The 17,012-nt window shown below is 57.0% G+C and overlaps 1 protein-coding gene across 8 annotated transcripts; it reads left to right on the top strand.

Annotated features, from left to right (window-relative positions):
• The first annotated feature begins 42 nt into the window (after positions 1-42).
• Positions 43-12,847, top strand: GUCD1 (guanylyl cyclase domain containing 1). Of its 8 annotated transcripts, none has more exons than XM_047759624.1 (6): positions 43-232; positions 5,065-5,149; positions 6,231-6,396; positions 7,707-7,798; positions 9,968-10,080; positions 10,593-12,847. In XM_047759624.1, exons 1-6 carry the CDS (start codon positions 43-45, stop codon positions 10,682-10,684), a joined length of 738 nt encoding a protein of 245 aa, XP_047615580.1. In that variant the 3' UTR covers positions 10,685-12,847. The 8 variants fall into 8 exon arrangements, with proteins under 8 accessions (XP_047615580.1, XP_047615576.1, XP_047615577.1 ...); XM_047759620.1 differs by having other exon boundaries at positions 9,839-10,080; XM_047759621.1 differs by having other exon boundaries at positions 9,839-10,080; positions 10,484-12,847.
• The last annotated feature ends 4,165 nt before the right edge of the window (positions 12,848-17,012 follow it).

Genomic DNA, 17,012 nt, shown 5'->3' with positions numbered 1-17,012 from the left:
AAACTCGGGCTGTGGTTCAAGAGTTCCGGCCCCGGAAGACTGATGACTGGACCCAGGTGCCGCCGGAAACACCGACCCTCGGGCCGGCAAGGGCAGAGAGGGACTCGCTTTTCCAAACACCTCACACCGGCGACGGGCTGGACGGCGAGGCGGGGATCGGGGGAGGCAGGCGGTGGGGCCGAGGGCCAGGACCTCCCCTCACAATTTAACCTTCGGAACCCGGCAGCGCCAGGTAAAGGGAGCCCTGAGCGGAGAGGGAGACAGGAGCAGAGCGGGTGCCGGCCCTCGGCCGTCACTCCAAAGAGAGTCGAGGTGGGGCTGGGTCTCCCGGCCCCGAGGCTGGCAGAGGAGTAGGACCTGGCAGAGGCGGAGCTTGCCGGGGGCTCTGGGGAGCCCGCGTTCGTGGAACTCCCGGGCCTGGGCGGGGCTTCCGGGGAGCGGGGCGGGGAAGGGCTGCGCGTCCGCGCCAGGCCTCTGAGTTCGGGGCGGCAACCCCGGGAGCTGACACTTTGAGCGGCCCGGACCAGCGGAGACAGGAGCTTGGGAGCCTGAGGGTTTGAGGGCCAGAGAAGGCGGGGGCGGGCCGGGGCGGGGCCCAGGGCGGACGGGGCGGGCCAAGGCCTGGAAGGGCCGGGGCGGGGCTTGGGGCGGCCCAGCAGCCGCCTCCCCTTCTCCCCACCGCGCTGGCAGCGGCGGTGGCGGCCCAGGAACCCGGGGACCATCGGCCCCGCTCCCGCCCCAGACGAGGCCGAAGCTGCAGCCGGCGCCGGGCCGGGGCCATGGGAGCCCCGCGCCGCCCACGTCATGAGGACCGAGGGGGAGGCAGCGGGGCCGCCGCTCGAGCCCGGTCAGTGCTCCCTGAGGGCTTAGCCCTCACCCCGGGGAACAGGGGGGCCCGCCCTAGCAGCGGTCAGGGTCCGGCCGCGTGACCTTGGACCGACGGCCGCCATGTCCTAGGCTGTAGAGCTTTGAGTGAAGTCTGGCCAGGTGTACACCCTGCCTTGGCTCCCGCAACGCCACCCGCGGTCTGCTGGGGTTTCCTGATACTCCCAGGGCTGGAACCCCAGGCAACTCTGATGGCGGTCTTGGTGGGAGGGTCCTGGTTGAGAGGCTGGGGCGGCAGCTTCCCCAGAAGCGAAAAGTCCTGCTGAAGCTGCCGTGGGAGATCCTGTCCCCTCGGGTAACTGAGGCCTAGAAGGGCAGGGAACTGGCAGGGAGCATAGAGCAATGGGGGAGGGCCCTCCCCTGGCCTCCCAGACTCAGTGTTTTGTCTTGCTAGAGTTCTTCACTCTAGTTCCTTATGTCCCAGGTGGCCTGTGTTCCTTTGCAGGCAGAAACCAAAACTCAGTTTCAGTGTGTGAACCTCAGTTTGCTTTGCTAAATTGGGGAGGGAGAGAGCAGTAATTCCTGCTCTGGTTAAGGCACAAGGTTGGTGAGAAAGGAAGTGCTGGTAAACTCTAAAGTGAGGTCCCAGCTCCTGGGAGAAGTCAAGAGCATGTGGGAGCCTGACCCTAAGGCATCAGCAGGATACTGACTGTGACTGCAGCAAGGAGTAGGGTCTGGAGTTACCCGGGGATTGGCCTCCCTAATCCTCTAATTATCTAATTCTGTGATCTTGGACCAGACACTTGCATTTTCTGAGCCTCACTCAGGGAAGTAATGACTCATATTTACAGTGAGCTTTCTATGGGCAGATACTCTGCTAAATTGTTCACATTCAGACTCTCATTAATCCTCATAACGACTTCCTGAAGTCAGTTACCATTGTTATTTGCACTTTGGGAAATGAGCAGACTGAGGTTGAGAGTGATTAAGTATTCAGGGCCTGTGAGCCACCTTCCTTCCTTGGCAACAGCTGCCAACTGAAGCCAGGCCAGCACCTTCCAGGCAGACCCTAGCTCTCAGCCTCTTGGCTCCACAGGCATCAACGTCTAGCAGCAGCTTTGGACTTGGAAGGCCTCCTCTACCCTTATCACCTCCCATAGGAGTACCTCTGAGTCCCTGTGGGCCATCTGGCCTGTGCCAAGACTGGGGATGGTCATGTAGGGATGTTTAGCTCTCAGGAGGTGGGGGGGGGGGAGGCAGGATCAAATGGTTCTAGAGATCAGGGTAAGAAGAGGAGGGGCAGTCCCCAAGAGCAGGGGTCCTGTGCTACACTGACAGTTGGCCATAGAGGAGGCACAGACAGTGTCAAAGCTTGGCTAGAGATAGCCTAAACAGGCAGTGCCAGAGCCCCAGCCACAGAGTGAGGAGGGAGCTGTGAACGGAGGGCCACAGGCCAGAAGTCAGGGGAAAGGCGAACATAGCGGTGACAAGTAGCCCAGGGCATCTCAGAGGATAAGGCCTTTTGGGGGAAAAAATGCCTTCCATTCACCATTCAAGCAGGTCTGTGTGCCTCCGGTGGTCTGAGGGCTAGGAGGAGGCAAATGCAATCCTCTGCCTGCCTGTCACCGAGGACTTCTCAGTTTATGCAGTGGGGAAGGCAGACAGCACCTCGAATCCCACATGCTGAGGGCCTCAGGGAGGGAAAGACACCAGAGCATTTGGAGGTTCAGAGATGGTTCAAGACACCCTTGCAGATAAGGGATATGCAAATACAAGGGCTGGGGAGTAAACAGCTGTGTAGAGAAAAATAACAGGCAGTTGTAGCTACAGCCAGGGATTCTTGAAGAGGAAGGCATCCACAGTAAGGGGACAGTGCCCTGCTGAGACCTCTCCCTGCACTCCATCAGTAGGGGGATTACTTTGGGCCATGAACACCTACGGGGTCGGGCTTGGGTCTCAGCACTTGTAGCGTCCCCAGAGCCTGACACACAGTGGGTGCTTAATAAGCTCACTTCTTCCAGCAAATGTCTAGCAAGTTACTGCTAAGCATCAGACACTAGGCACTGGGAATAACAGAGAACAAGATTAGCAAGTTCTGGAATTCCTGTTGTGGCTCAGTGGTAAAGAGCCCAACTAGTATTCATGAGGATGCGGGTTCCATCCCTGACCTCGCTCAGTGGGTTAAGGATATGGTGTTGCTGTGAGCTGTGGTGTAGGTCGCAGAAGCAGCTTGGATCTCACGTTGCTGTGTCTGTGGCTTAGGCCAGCAGTTACAGCTCCAATTGGACCCATAGCCTGGGAACCTCCATATGCCACAGGTGCAGCCCTTAAAAAAAAAAAAAAAAAAAAAGATTAGCAAGTTCTCTACCATTAGGAAGCTGACAGTCTAGTGGGCTGACGGAGTAGCTTTATTTCATTTTCATGTTTTTGTTGCTTTTGCTCAGTCCTGTGAAGGAAACGAGGAAGTACTGTGAAGGAGGCCCCATCTCCCCCAAGGTGTAGTCAGAAAAGTCTCTCAGGAGGAGACTTGAGCTGGGTCCAGAATGGCAAAAATGGGGCAGTACTGAGGGGAAAGAGAGCTGCATGGATAAAAGTCCTGGGGTGAGGGCCAAGGTGTGGCGGTGGTGGGGGGCGGGGGGGACGGCCAGGCCCCGTAGGCCTTAGTAAGAGGTGTGAACTTTAAGAGCAATGGGAGACTGTGGACAGAAACAGGAAAATGGCTAGGGGACAGAAACTGAGGCAGAAGTAAGGCAGGACTGACCCCCCAGGGCTGAATCCAAGGCAGTGGGCAGAGGCGAATGTTGGAAGGCTTGGAGTGAAGGCCCCAGCTAGGTGGAGGGCAGGGTCACATCAGCACCTGCCAAGGGTTTCACACACATTCTTGTCCCGAGTGCTCACAGCGCCCTACAGGCTGGCATCTGTGAGTGTGTGTTTCACAGAAGCCAAGTGACTCAGCCAGCAAGTGGCCTGCACTTATCCATGCTATCCTGCCTTCAGTGGCCCCACAGGTGAGGTGGAGGGGGAGAGAGGCCAGTCTAGTGCAGCCGAGGGGCAGTCACAGGTCCCTGCCTCGGGGACTGCATGACAGCCCAACAGGGCATGGACCAGCTCAAGGCAAGGGTCTCCTGTGTGAGCCAAAGTGTGAACTTGGGCCTGGTGGGCAGAGTGCAGATCAGGAAAGGCCCCAGAGACCGCTGAGGTGAGGAAGCCCCTGGGCTGAAAGGCTGTCTTAGCACTGAGTGCTCACAGCCAGAGAGTTCTCCTGGTCCCTTAAACTCGGAACTCTGTCTGGATCCACAGGATCCCAGCACAGGAGGGTCCTGCAGACTGTGCACCAGCTCACCCTGCCTGGCGCTGCCTACTCTGCTCTGTGAGGCACAGCCCCCCACTTCCCCTTGCCTAGCTCCCTGTTTTCCTCTTACACTTGCTTGGTTTTGCTGCCCACTAGGACAGGGACCTGTTTGTCACCACATGCCAGGCATTTGCTAGGCTCTTGGGAAATGTTTGTTGATTGAAGGACTGAATCAGACCAAAGTCCCCTACTTTAGAGGTGGCCAGACCCAGTCCACACGAGGAAGTCAGTGCCTAGCCCATGGCCAGCCAGTGGCAGAGTTGGGGCCAGAACGCCCAGGCCAGGCCCTTCTGTTCTGCCTCATGACTTGGCAAAGAGACGGAGAGGTCGCCCAGATCACCTGACAGCCCCTCCTCGTGGCTTTGGTGCTCACACTTTGGTGGCCCTGGGGTCCTTGGAGTCATGAATTCAGACATGAATGCCTGCCAAGTGGCTCCCGTGTGCCAGCCCTGTCCCTGCCTCCTCAGAGCTCCCACTGCAAAGAGGACTGTGAGAACACTTGGTGGGGGCTGGGTGTGATGGGCGGTGTGGAGAAGGAGTTAGCTCAGCCACCAGGGAGGCCAGGAGAGTGCAGGCAGAGGGCACAGGTGTGAAGAGGCCCTAGGGCACAAGGGCTCATACCCAGAGGGCAGCAGCCATGAAGGTGCTGTCCTGAGAGACATGGGAGCCCACCTGCTAGAAGATTTTGTGTAGAGCTGGCCTGCCCTGAGGGGCGTGTGGGGGAGGTCAATGCTATTGGAAGAATTGTCTAGGGGGCCTGTAAGGCCATGGGCTGGGCCCTGAACAACCCCTGCAGGATCTGGGCAGGAGCTGATGATCGTGGCTCCTGGGGGAGTGGCAATGTCGGGCACCATGCCAGGGTCTGTGACCGCCATGTTTCCATGCAGGGGACTTTGTGCAGCTGCCTGTGCCCATCATCCAGCAGCTCTACCACTGGGACTGCGGCCTGGCCTGTTCCAGGATGGTGCTGCGGTGAGTAGGCAGGCCCAGTCCCTCCCCATCCAGCTGGGGACATGCAGGGAGAGGCCTAGATGAGACTCACTGTCCCTGTGACCGTCCTCACAAGGGGTTTGGGGAGGCCTGGCTTCCATCCAGTCTGCATCACATCTGCAAAGCGAAAAGGGGTGGGCCAGGCCTTCCAGGTCCATATGCTGAGAACACAGGGGCCTCTGGGATGGCCTGGCCCACAGAGTGACCCCACGATTGGGACATGGGGTACTCTACCTGCTTGGCCTTGGACTCTTGGGAGGCTTGGTCACTAGGGAGCTGATGAGTGCACTCAGGCTGCATGAATATCACAGGAACCTTGGACCATCAGTGATTTTCTAAGGAGAAGTTTGACCTTGTCAGAGAATCTTCAGGCAGCAGCCTGGAACCCAGGGCAGCCTCTTCCTTCCCCATGTCACCTCCTGGAATTGCAGACAAGATAGGGCTCAACAAGAGGGTTCTATGCCTAAAACTTAGAAAACCACTGATGTAAGAACCACTGAGGTGGTCCAAGCACTTCATCCTAGAGTTGAAGCTGGTGAGGCCAGAGAGGATGGCCACTTGCCCAAAGTCACATGGACAGCAAGAGGTCAGACACAGGGAGTTCTCCTTGTGGCTCAGTAGAAACTAATCTGACTAGTATTCATGAGAATGCGGGTTCAATCCCTGGCCTTCTCAGTGGGTTAAGGATCCAGCATTGCCACGAGCTGTGGTGTAGGTTGAAGATGAGACTCAGATCTGGTGTTGCTGTGGCTGTGGTGTAGGCTGGCAACTACAGCTCTGATTCAACCCCTAGCCGGGGAACTTCCATATGCCACAAGTGCAGCCCTAAAAGCAAAAAAAAAAAAAGGTCAGACACAGAATCCAGGCCCTGGGTTCCAGGGCCAGTGTGGTGCCCCCGGCGACCCCAGGTTGTGTCAGAGCAGGGCGCAGGCAGGGGGTAGGCTCTCATGATGGAGGATGGAGCCTTCCAGGGGCACAGGAGCTCAGAAAGTGGCTGCCCAGCCCTTGGGTGGAAGGTGACCTCAGCTAGCTTCCTTGACTTCAGTGGCCCATCTGCCCACAGGTACCTGGGCCAGCTGGACGACAGTGAGTTTGAGAGTGCCCTGCAGGAGCTGCGACTAACCAGGAGCATCTGGACCATTGACCTGGCCTACCTGATGCGCCACTTTGGCGTGAGGCACCGCTTCTGCACCCAGACACTGGGTGTGGACAAGGGCTATAAGAACCAGGTGGGCACCAGCCACTGGGCTTGACCAGGTGCAATTATGGGAAGAGGGTGTGGTCAAGGGGTGGATTCCCAGGTGCATACATGTGTGTGGAAACCAGGGCAGTGGCAGACACACTGTAGGCAGGACCTATGAGCGATTGGAACAGGTGACCTTGGGTCGCAGTGCTCAGAGGATTTGAGTGGTGAGCTAGGTCATTCCCGAGACCTGCCACCTACCTTTGACAGCACCTGACCACATGCAGAGGAACTGTCAGGCCACCTTCCTGCATCCCAGCAGGGGCAGGGCCCTGGCCTCAGGCACACCCTTCCCTCCTCTGGCCACCAAGCTGACTCGTTGGTGTTCTGGAAGAAAATCCAGTATACTGTCTTTTTGTTTAGTTTTGTTTTTAAAGAATGCATGGAGTTCCCATCATGACTTAGCGGTAACCAATCTGATTAGCACCCCTGAGGACACGGGTTCGATCCCCTGCCTCACTCAGTGGGTTAAGAATCTGGCGTTGCTGTGAGCTGTGGTGTAGGTCACAGACACAGCTCCGATTGGACCCCTAGCCTGGGAACCTCCATATGCCTCGGGTGCGGCCCTAAAAAGGCAAAAAAAGAGAATACCTGCATAGCCTTGCCAGTACACAGTGCGTTCCCCTCCCCGCATGGCTCAAGCTGGTCTGCCATCCTCCTGCAGAGGCAGATATTGGCCAGGCTCTGAAACCTGGTGAGCAGAGTGGCTGGCTGCTGGCCTCCTTGGCAGGAGGGTTGTTGCACGATGGCCAGTGCCAGTCAGCCCAACTCTCCTTTGAACCTTCCAGGAAAAAAGGCTCATGGATCTGGCTTGGTTAGTGTGGCCAAGAGGCAAAGAAAAGGGCCCAAGAGCAGGGTCTCTTCTACCGCCCTGGTACACCCCTCATGCTCGCCCCTCGAATCAGGGCTCTGGGCCCCTTAAGGCCTTGTACCAAACCAAGTATGTTCCTCCCCTTGCTAAACCAAGGTGGCCGGACATTCAGGGGTCTCAGCCTCCCCTTTGCACATTTACTCCAGACTTCCAGACTACTGCCTACTGGGGCACACAAGCCCAGGGTGGCTGGCCTTCCCGAGCTGGCTGCCCACCCACATCCCAGGCTGTCCTCCTCATCCTCTGTGTGTTTCCACCAGCCACTCTGCTGGCTCAGGGCAGACAGCTCTTCACCCAGGCAGGCTCTGCATGCCGTCTCCCTGAGGCCAGACTCCTCTGCCAACCCTAACCTGCCCTTTCCTGCATCCAAGTGGGGAGGGGGCGGTCGGGACAGGTGGCCTCTCCAGCTGCCCTTCTCTCTCCAGTCCTTCTACAGGAAGCACTTCGACACAGAGGAGACCCGGGTGAACCAGCTGTTTGCACAGGCCAAGGCCTGCAAGGTGCTGGTGGAGAAACGGTGAGCCCACCTGCACCCTGACCTTCTTTGCACCCTGCTCACCCATAGACCTGCCGTGGGGGAGACCTTGGGCTAACATGCAGGAGAGGCTGGGAGTCAGGCAGAACTGGAGCTCCGGTTACCAGCTGGCCATAGGCACTGACTTGTGCCCCTGAGCCTTAGTTTCTCCATCCACAAGATTGGGACAAATGGGGCTACGTGACCTGCTATACACAAAACTCTGGCCTGGGATAGCTCCTGCGTGGGGACTGGAGGTGAGCAAGAGAGGCTCCAGCCAGCCCTCAGGCTGCTCACGATGGTGGCCTGGGACAGAGCACAGGGACCCTAATGAAGGGGTGACAGCCTGAGAAGTATGCTGGCCCAGCCATAGGGTGATGGGGACATCCCAGGATGTTGGCTGTCTAGAGAGACCTGCTGCCAGATCCCCCACAGGCTGCTTGGCCTTACAGAGGTCTCTTGATTCTCACCCATAGGTGGGGCAGGACTCAGGCAGACCCTGAGAGCCACTTGCCCAGATGCAAGAGACTTCCTTCCCTGTGCTTGCTGCGGGCCCCACGCCCAGTCCTGCTGGCTGGGCCCTAGGCAGGCTTCTTTCCAACCATCTGTTTTTACTGTGATGTGATGGAAGCCCACTGGGAACAGGGAAAAAGTCTCCATGTGTCCTCTGGCCATGTGAGCACATATGGGAGGGAAAGGCAGCCAGTGCTTGCATAGTGGCACTTGACAGGTACTGCTCTGCTGAGTGGAGAGCTGGGGCTGTCCCCATCCCTCAGGACACAGAGGACAGGAAAAACAGCATGAGCCACCCCAGTCACCCCAGAAACTTGGCCGTGCTGTGACCTGGGCCTGGGACTTGCAGTGTCCCTTGGAGCCATGGCTTTTCCTCCTAGCCCTACTCTCACTTCTTTCCTATAATGGGAATCTCACTCTAACACACACGTGGGAACCCAGCCAGCTATCTCGTCTCAAAGACCAAATGAAAAATGGCAGGTTTCCTTGGCCAAGGCAACAAACCAGATAGCCCCATGACTTGGTGTGGCCGGAATTGGGCCAATGGCTAAGGAGGGAGGCCTGGAGTGGGTGAGCATCCCTGTGGTGAAGATGGTGGTGCCCTGGACCAAGGGATGCCCACTGCCCTTCTCCCCTCTTGCTCTTTCTGGGGCATCAGAGGGGGCAGTGCCTAAGAGCCTGGAGCAGCTGCCTCACCAGAGGGTTCCCCAGAAGGGCTGAAGACCACCCTTTCCTTGGCAGCCCCTTCTGCCATGAGGAGTCTTACAAAGAAAGAAAAATAACCCTTTCAGACACACATTTGGTTCTGAAACTGGCAAAACCATGCTTGGCTCAGATTTGGGGAAGGTGGACCAAGAGTTTGCAAAGTAAATCACACATGATTTGGGGTGAAACACCAAGGAAGGGGGTGCTTGGCAAAAAGAATTCACCAACTAGGAGTTGCCGTCATGGCTCAACAGTTAACGAACCTGACTAGCATCCATGAGGTTGCAAGTTTGATCTCTGGCCTCGCTCAGTGGATTAAGGATCTGGCGTTGCAGTGAGCTGTGGTATAGGTTGCAGACTCGGCTTGGATCCTGTGTTGCTGTGGCTGTGGAGTAGGCCAGCGGCTACAGCTCTGATTTGACCCCTAGCCTGGGAACCTCCATATGCCTCAAGTGCAGCCCTAGAAAAAAAAAAAAAAAAAAAGAATTCACCAGCTAAATCAAGAGGTGGGGGTGCTGTTGTAGGGTCCCTTGATGGGAGCCCATCGGGAACTGAACTCCTGTCACCCTGTGAAGGGCCTGATGGGGTCAGCTTAGCCTGGGCACACTTAGAGCCCCCCAACCCTGATCCCGTGCTTGGCCCCCAGCTGAGCCTGGGCCACTGTGACAAAGACAGATGTTGCCACCTGCAGGGAGCTCAGGGCGGACATGAGCCATGCCCCCTAGCTCTGTGACACAGGGCAGAATAGGGGTGTGAGTGGGGGGTCCTCTTGAGGGATGGGGAGTGGGGCCCAGCGGTGCCAGCTGACCATCCTCCCACCCACAGCACCGTGAGTGTTCAGGACATCCAGGCACACCTGGCACAGGGCCATGTGGCTATTGTGTTGGTGAACTCGGGGGTGCTGCACTGTGACCTCTGCTCCAGCCCCGTCAAGTACTGCTGCTTTGCCCCCAGTGGCCACCGCTGCTTCTGCCGCAGCCCCGACTACCAAGGCCACTTCATCGTGCTACGCGGCTACAACCGGGCCACCAGCTGCATCTTCTACAACAACCCAGCCTACGCCGACCGTAAGTGTGGCAGGCAGGGTGTGAATGGGGCAGGCCCCTGCCTTCCCCCTCCCCCCTGCCTACTCCTCATTCAACCTGGTGTGGCCAAGACTCCCTCTCCACCTTCTCCCCATGGCCCCTGATCCCCTGGGCTCCCTCAGCCAGGCCACCCGCCTGGGGCCATGGCAGCCTCCTCCGTCCCCTAGGCATCATCAGGCTTGGCCACCTCCTTCCCCCAGGCCAGACCCAGGCTAGTGCCTAGCACCCCTACTGCCTCTGCTGCATCCCCACGCCACCTGTCTCCCCGAGGCCTGCCCCCAGGACAGCCCACACACTTGTCAGAAAGGAGAATCTGCCCAGTACCCGACCTACCCAGGGCTCCTCTGACCCTGGCCTGAGTCAGGGACCACCCTGATTCCCACAGGCCGCAATAGGCAAGAAGGGTGGCAGGCCGGTGGGCCGTGGCAGCCCTGGGCACCTATGAGGCAGGTGCTCCTGCACTGCTGACCCCGCCCTGCCCCTCGGCCCAGCAGGAATGTGCAGCACCAGCATCAGTAACTTTGAGGAGGCCAGAACCAGCTACGGCACAGACGAGGACATCCTCTTTGTCTACTTGGACAGCTGACAGCAGGAGCCTGGTGTGCCCAGGCCCTTGGACCCTGTCCCTCCCAGCTGGGCCCACTCAAGAGGCCCTGGACCAGGTGACAACACCCGGGGAGCTCTAGGAGGCCCTGGCCTACTGCCTTAGCCCCTGGTGCCACATGGTCGTGCTACCTACCTGCACACCTGCTGGTTGCTGGAGGCATCCTCACACCATCTGAACAGAGCCTCCCCCAGGACCCCAAGCGGGACTCCAGCAGTGCCCAAGGGACATCCACCCCCTTGGGCACCCGTTGCCTGCAAGCTGGACGCAGAGCAGGGGGAGAAGCCTGAGCCCATCTCCCCGCAGACCTGGTGACTGAGCCCTGGAGACACATGTTGCTGGTCTGTTTGTTTGGAGACTGTAGCGACCTGGGCCCCAGGGGCTGCGGAAGTACTGCCCCACCCTCCACCTCCACCCCAAGGCTTGGGTGGATGGCGCCTCCCGGTGGATGGCGCCTCCCAGTGGATGCAGTTCCTGTGGCTGGTTGCAAGGCCTCCAGCCCCTATGGAAGGTTGGGCCTCAGACAGAAAGGACTCTGCTGCCCCTCCTGGGCACCCCAGCTCTATAGGGTGGAAACCTGGGATGTGGGCAATACTCAGGAACTGGCCTGAGGGCGGGGAACAGCCGCCTGGGCCCCAAAACTCCCCCAGCCACGAGGCCTCTTGCAACTGGCCTAAGTCCCCACAGTGGGGCCTGCCTCAGTGCAGGGCGCCCCAGGGGTCAGGGTCAGGTGCTGGGCCCTGGGCCCACCCACGCGCCTGGTCCATGGCCAAGGGCAGTCTCTGGCCTCCACCACCCTCCCTGGTGTTCACACCAGCACCTTTTGCACAGAATATTGGGTCTCTTCTGTCTTGATGGAGAAGGGTGTTGCCTGCTCAGGATCACAAGGCATGGCACCATAGCATGGACTAGAACTGTTTCCTTTTTGTCTGTCTTTGGGGGGAGGGTGGTTTTTGAGATTTAAGTTTTCACTTTATGGGGTTGAGACTCAGCCTCAAGTAGGACAATAATAGTAAGATTGCAGGTACTTTGGAACCACTGACACCTCTTCATGGGGCGGATAAGCTAATCCACATTCTCTTTCAAAGAGAAGGAGACTCGTGGCCAGCAGGCTGAGTGCCAGGGCCCCTCACCTTTTGGGCAGAATCCAGCTCAGGGTGCTGGTGGAGGTGGGTCTTGAACCCAGGTCTGTACCTGAAAAATAAGGGAGATGGATCATTGCCAGTAGGGCTGGGGATACCCAACCCTCCTGGGTTGCCTCTGGCTAGGGGTGCAGGGGTGTCCCAGCAGCCATCCTGCCCCAGCACCTTGCATCTTGGGTCTTCCAGGCCCTCAGCATGACACGGTGGCAACTGCTGTACCTGCCCCGACTGTAGACCACTTAGACCACTCAGCATCTTCCCCACCTGCCCCCCTGGGCTGGTGCTGCTCCAGGGGCAGGGGGGTGGAGGGATGGGCTCTGCTGACCAGGGCGGCGCTGCCCCTTGACACCAGGCAGCCTTGACCAAGGGTGTCAGAGGCTAGTGCTGCCTTGAGGCTGGTCTTGTCTCCGTTGCCTTAATGCTGGGTGGCTCAAGGTCCCACCATCAGGAGTACGTGCTGCAGCTGTGGGGTTTGGGTGTTCTCAGGAGGATCCAGGTAAAACTGGTAAGAACTGCTGCATCAAGGGGAACAGAGAGAAAGTGATGGTGTGAGTGAGGCCTAGCACACTGCTAGGGGGCTGTTACGGCACCGCAGACTAGCATGCAGACATGTTACTCCCTGGGCTTGCACGAGGGCTGTCCAGGCAAGCCACGGGTCAGAGGTCACCCACCTGAGACTTGAGAGCTGCCTGCCCCTGGGGTGGTGCCCTCTGGCTGGGGAGGGTGACAGAGGCAGGATGCAAACCTGTGTCGAGTTCCTGCATAAATTGTGGAAAGGGGGGTAGAGATGGAGCCCAGGTAGCAGGAACTCCACCTACAGCAGCAGGCACTATGACCCCTGGAGGGCCCAGTGCAGCCCCAGGCCACAACTGGACAGCTGGCTTTCTTTGCTCCAGCCACATGGGACAAAAGGGATCTTTTGCATTGCAGAGATTTTATACATAAATATATTTTGTTTGTAATGAGCCATCCTCAATAAACGTTCTCACTGCAGACGATGGCATTCTCTGGCCTGCCTCTGCGATTCTTGTCTCCTCCTGAGTTGTGGGCACAGGAGCCGGAGTCCTTGCCTGCCCCCCGCCGGTTGAGCTGGGGCTGGAATCGTTTTCTGCTCTCCAGGCCTGCATCTCTCCTAGTGCTGCGGAGGCCCAGGCAGGTGGTGCTGGAGCTTGAAGGCCCTGGAGCTCAGCTTGACCTTGACTGTGGTTCTTGGAGATGGCATGGAAGACAATCTGGGGGGTGACGGGGGAGAAGTGGGGGGGACATAGGCCCATGGAAGGAAACAGAGTGGGAGTCCTGGGAACAGGACTCTAGGCCTCCCTGCACCCCCACCCTTATCTGCTAGCTGTTGGGCTCTTCTGTATTCCACTTGATGAGAAGGCTATTCTGCAAAGAAAGTGTTTGGAAATCCTGCCTTATCTGGCAAGTCAGACCTGCTTGGTCTTCCTGGGAGCTGACAGAGCCTGGGCCCTAGGCCGGTGGTCTGACCCTGGCCAACAGCTGCCTGGCCCTCCCCAAGCCCTGCACTGTGGGGACAGATGAGCAGGAGTTCTGACTGGGGCCTCCAAACTGGAGAGCAGCCCTGAATGCAACTGTGGGAGGAAAATGACAGAATGAGGGAGGTGTTAAAGCAGGAAGGACAAAAGTGGGTGAGGCTGGAGTTTCCTGGTGGTTCAGCAGGTTAAGAATCCATCATTGTCACTACTGCGGCTCAGGGCATTGCTCTGGCTTGGGTTCAGTCCTTGTCCTGGGAACTTTGGCATGCTGTGGGCTCAGCAAAAAAAAAAAAAAAAAAAAAAGGTGGGGTGGTGAGTCCTGAGTATGTTGCCCACAGCATGCAGGGTGGAGATAGTTGGGGATGGGCTAAGGGCTCCTAGGAGGGGCCCCAGTGGGGGCCAAGGGGCAAGACCAAAGCAGAAGTCTGGATGTGGCTGAGCTGGTGCCTTTGGTCCAGGGTCACTCTTGGGGTTTGGGGAGGGTCTCTTAAGCTGTCGGCTGGGGTTGCAGTCACCTCAAGGCTCAGCTGGGGCTGGAGCATCCAAGTTCACTCTTAGGGCCACTGGCCCAGGCTGCCTGGATGTCCTCATGTGAGAGATGGTAATAGGAGGGGGAAGAGTGAACATGAACACCAGGAGGCAAGGATCACGAGAGGTCTGATGGGTCCATTTTTTACAATCTCAGAAGAGGGCTAGGCATTCTTGGGGACCATCCTATCTAGTGTGTTCTGAGGCGTGCCCTTCAGCATGCCAACTGTGAGAAGTTCTATGTGACAGGGCACCATGGTCAGATCAGCTTGCTAAACACAGCAGGGTATGCCCCCCACACCCCCTCCCCAGAGATTTTGATGCACAGAAAGGCTCTGTATAACTTTGCAGCCAGGGTAAGGGGACCGCATTCATTTAGGATTTCCCCCAAACAACTTAGCCGCAGAGCTTGTTTCTGTGTAACACTAGTATTCCGTGAAATGCGCTGACCCTAGGTAACCACTGGTCTAGTCCAGCGGGAACACTGCAGCCTGGAGAGGGGACCAACTGGCTACAGGCCATCACCCAACGAGCTACAGACAGAGCTTGACCGAAGCCCATCATGACTGCTGCTTTCCCAACCCTCGGCCCAGGCTGTAGTCAGAAGCAATGCTCATGCCCCTGCAGGAGTTAGCCAGGGGAATGGGGTCAGGAAGCGACTCTCAGTGCTAGGGCCCGAGCTGGGCTCTGCTCCCCTAGGCCTGCCTCCAGGTAGGAAGCCTGGCATGGGCCCCAACGCCCTGGAGGGGCATGGAGCCTGCCTGTTCTCCTTACTGACTTGCCTTCAGGAGACCTGCCCCGGCCGTAATATCCAGGGACCCACGTCCTGGACTTGCCCTGGCCCCAGAGATACCTCAGACTTACCTGAAAAAACTGGCAGTTCAGTGGCTCAGTGGGTTAAGGATCTGGCATTGTCACTGCTGTGGTTCTCATCCCTGCTGTGGTACAGGCTCAGTCCCTGGCCTGGGAACTTCTACATGGTGAGAGTGCAGATTGAAAAAACCCAAAACTGGAGTTCCCGCTGTGACTCAGCGGGTTAAGAACACAACTAGTATCCATGAGGACGTGGGTTTGATCCCTGGCCTTGCTCACTGTGTTCAGAATCCAGTTGCTATAAACTGTGGCATAGATCACAGATGGGGCTCAGATCCAGTGTTGCTGTGGCTCTGGCATAGGCAGCAGCTGCAGCTCTGATTTGACCCCTAGCCTGGAAACCCATATGCTGCATGTGTGGCCCTAAAAAGAAAACCAAAACCAAAACCAAACAAACAAACAAACAAACAAAAAGAACACACAAAACTGGCAACTGATCCTCTGGGGGGACATACATCCCCAACTCCATCCACCAAAGCAAAGCCACTAGCTCAATGGTGACCTCAAGTTAACCGGATGAGTCAACTCAGCTGAAACCTGAGGGTGTCCACTGGGCTGCCCTCAGCACAGCCCAGAAGTGAAAATGGGCGCGAGTCCCCCTCAGTAGCTAGAAGCTCAGGCCACTCTCTCAGCTCTAGGTCAGTTCTCCACTGGCTAGACCTCGGTGGATTGCTACTGGCTTGGGCTGTTGTTGGTCTGCCACTCAGAAAACCTCACACTGTCCAGATCACTCGTATCAATGCCCAAGGCAAGAGCCTGTTCTCTGATGGGATGGACCAAGATAAGGCTGTTGACTGCACCCTGGTGCCACCCAGATTGCCACCCATATTATCACCACGAGGACACGATAACACACCCATCACTGCAGACCAGGCACAAGGAGGAGTGGTTTCCGCAGCAGACACTACTGCTGCATGCCAGAGCTGGGATTCCTGCTGCAGGCTGGTCCGCTGCTTGTGCCAGGAAGGTCCTCTGGCCAGGGCGTGGCCCCAGGTGGCCCCCCTCTGAGCCCCTCACACCTCCGACCTCCTCTGGAGCTCCTTGGGTCCTTAACACTGTTGACACTTTGGAAGGTCTGGAGTTGCTATTCCAGTCTGATCAGCCAACTTAGGGCACACCATTGCAGCCCCTGAAACTAATCTGTGTGGTGTTTTTGGCTTTCAAAAGCTGATGACAATAGGCAGGTGGTCAAGTTATTCAGTGGACCCTACATACTCCCTGCCATCCATCAGCATTTGACATTGTTCAGCACTGGAATAATGCCTCAAAAATCAATGCAGAAGGAGTTCTCTGGTAGCCCACCGGGTTAAAGACCCAGTGTTGTCACTACTGTGGCTTGGATCACTGTTGTGACATGGGTTTGATCATTGGCCTGGGAATTTCTGCATCCTGCAGGTATGGCTAAAATAAATAAATAAATAAATGCAGAAAGGTTTCTGGCTCTCTGTCCCCAACTGCCTCCTGGTCCACACATTTTTGTCTAGCAGTTCAGTCACTGAATGCAGCTATCCCTGGAAAACCCACTTCCGGGGACATCTGGATAAAAGTGGTAAGGCAGATATAAGGACCTGTTTTGAAACTTGGGTATTCCAACTTGACAATTCCTGGACACCTTGCTACTTCCTTTGCCCTGAGAGTGGCTCTTGGCCCACATGGTTGGCACAACCTTTCGGGGCACCTAGGAGTTCAAATTTGACTCTGGTTCACTTGGATGCTCCTTTGCACTGGCATTGTCTTAGATCTAAAGGACAACAACCACTTGGGTGAATCCATCGCTCTCGGAGACCCCGCTACGGCATCCTTGCAGGGCAAAGGGGGAAACATACTGGATCTCCCTGCATTTTATAAAAATGCCCTTTTTCCTCTTATACTTGATCCTTCCCAAAAAAAGGTTGGGAAGTTCCCTCGTGGTTCAGGGGGTTAAAGATCCAGTTGTTACCGCTGTGGCTCTGGTTACAACTGTGGCTCAGATCTGATCCCTGGCCAGGGAAAATTGGCATGCCGCAGGCACCACCAAAAGAAGAAAATAAAAACATCCGAAAAACAAAAACAAAAGGTTTGGGTCTGAGAAAAAGACAACTGGGGAAAAAAATTAAACAGTGACATCTTAGCTACTGGAATTTCACTATACCAATTTTGGAGGTGGAGCAGCAACTTTGGCCCCTAGACAGGGAACACTTTAGATCCCAGGGGCATTAATCATGAATGAGCTCTGCCTTTCATATTTGGCTTTGGAGGCTTCCTTAGGAACCAAAACTCCCTGCTGCAGCT

This window comes from Phacochoerus africanus, chromosome 15, assembly GCF_016906955.1.
Source record: "Phacochoerus africanus isolate WHEZ1 chromosome 15, ROS_Pafr_v1, whole genome shotgun sequence".
Taxonomy (NCBI): Eukaryota; Metazoa; Chordata; class Mammalia; order Artiodactyla; family Suidae; genus Phacochoerus; species Phacochoerus africanus.
Note: the sequence above shows the minus strand (reverse complement) of the source record. Positions and strands in the feature narration are given on the sequence as shown.

Bases quoted from the DNA above. Each gene is read 5' to 3' on its own strand.
- GUCD1 (XM_047759619.1), top strand. From the start codon at position 43: ATGACTGGACCCAGGTGCCGCCGGAAACACCGACCCTCGGGCCGGCAA. The intron at 233-5,064 runs GTAAAGGGAGCC...GTTTCCATGCAG, and splicing joins TCGGAACCCGGCAGCGCCAG to GGGACTTTGTGCAGCTGCCT. The intron at 7,799-9,838 runs GTGAGCCCACCT...TCCCACCCACAG, and splicing joins AAGGTGCTGGTGGAGAAACG to CACCGTGAGTGTTCAGGACA.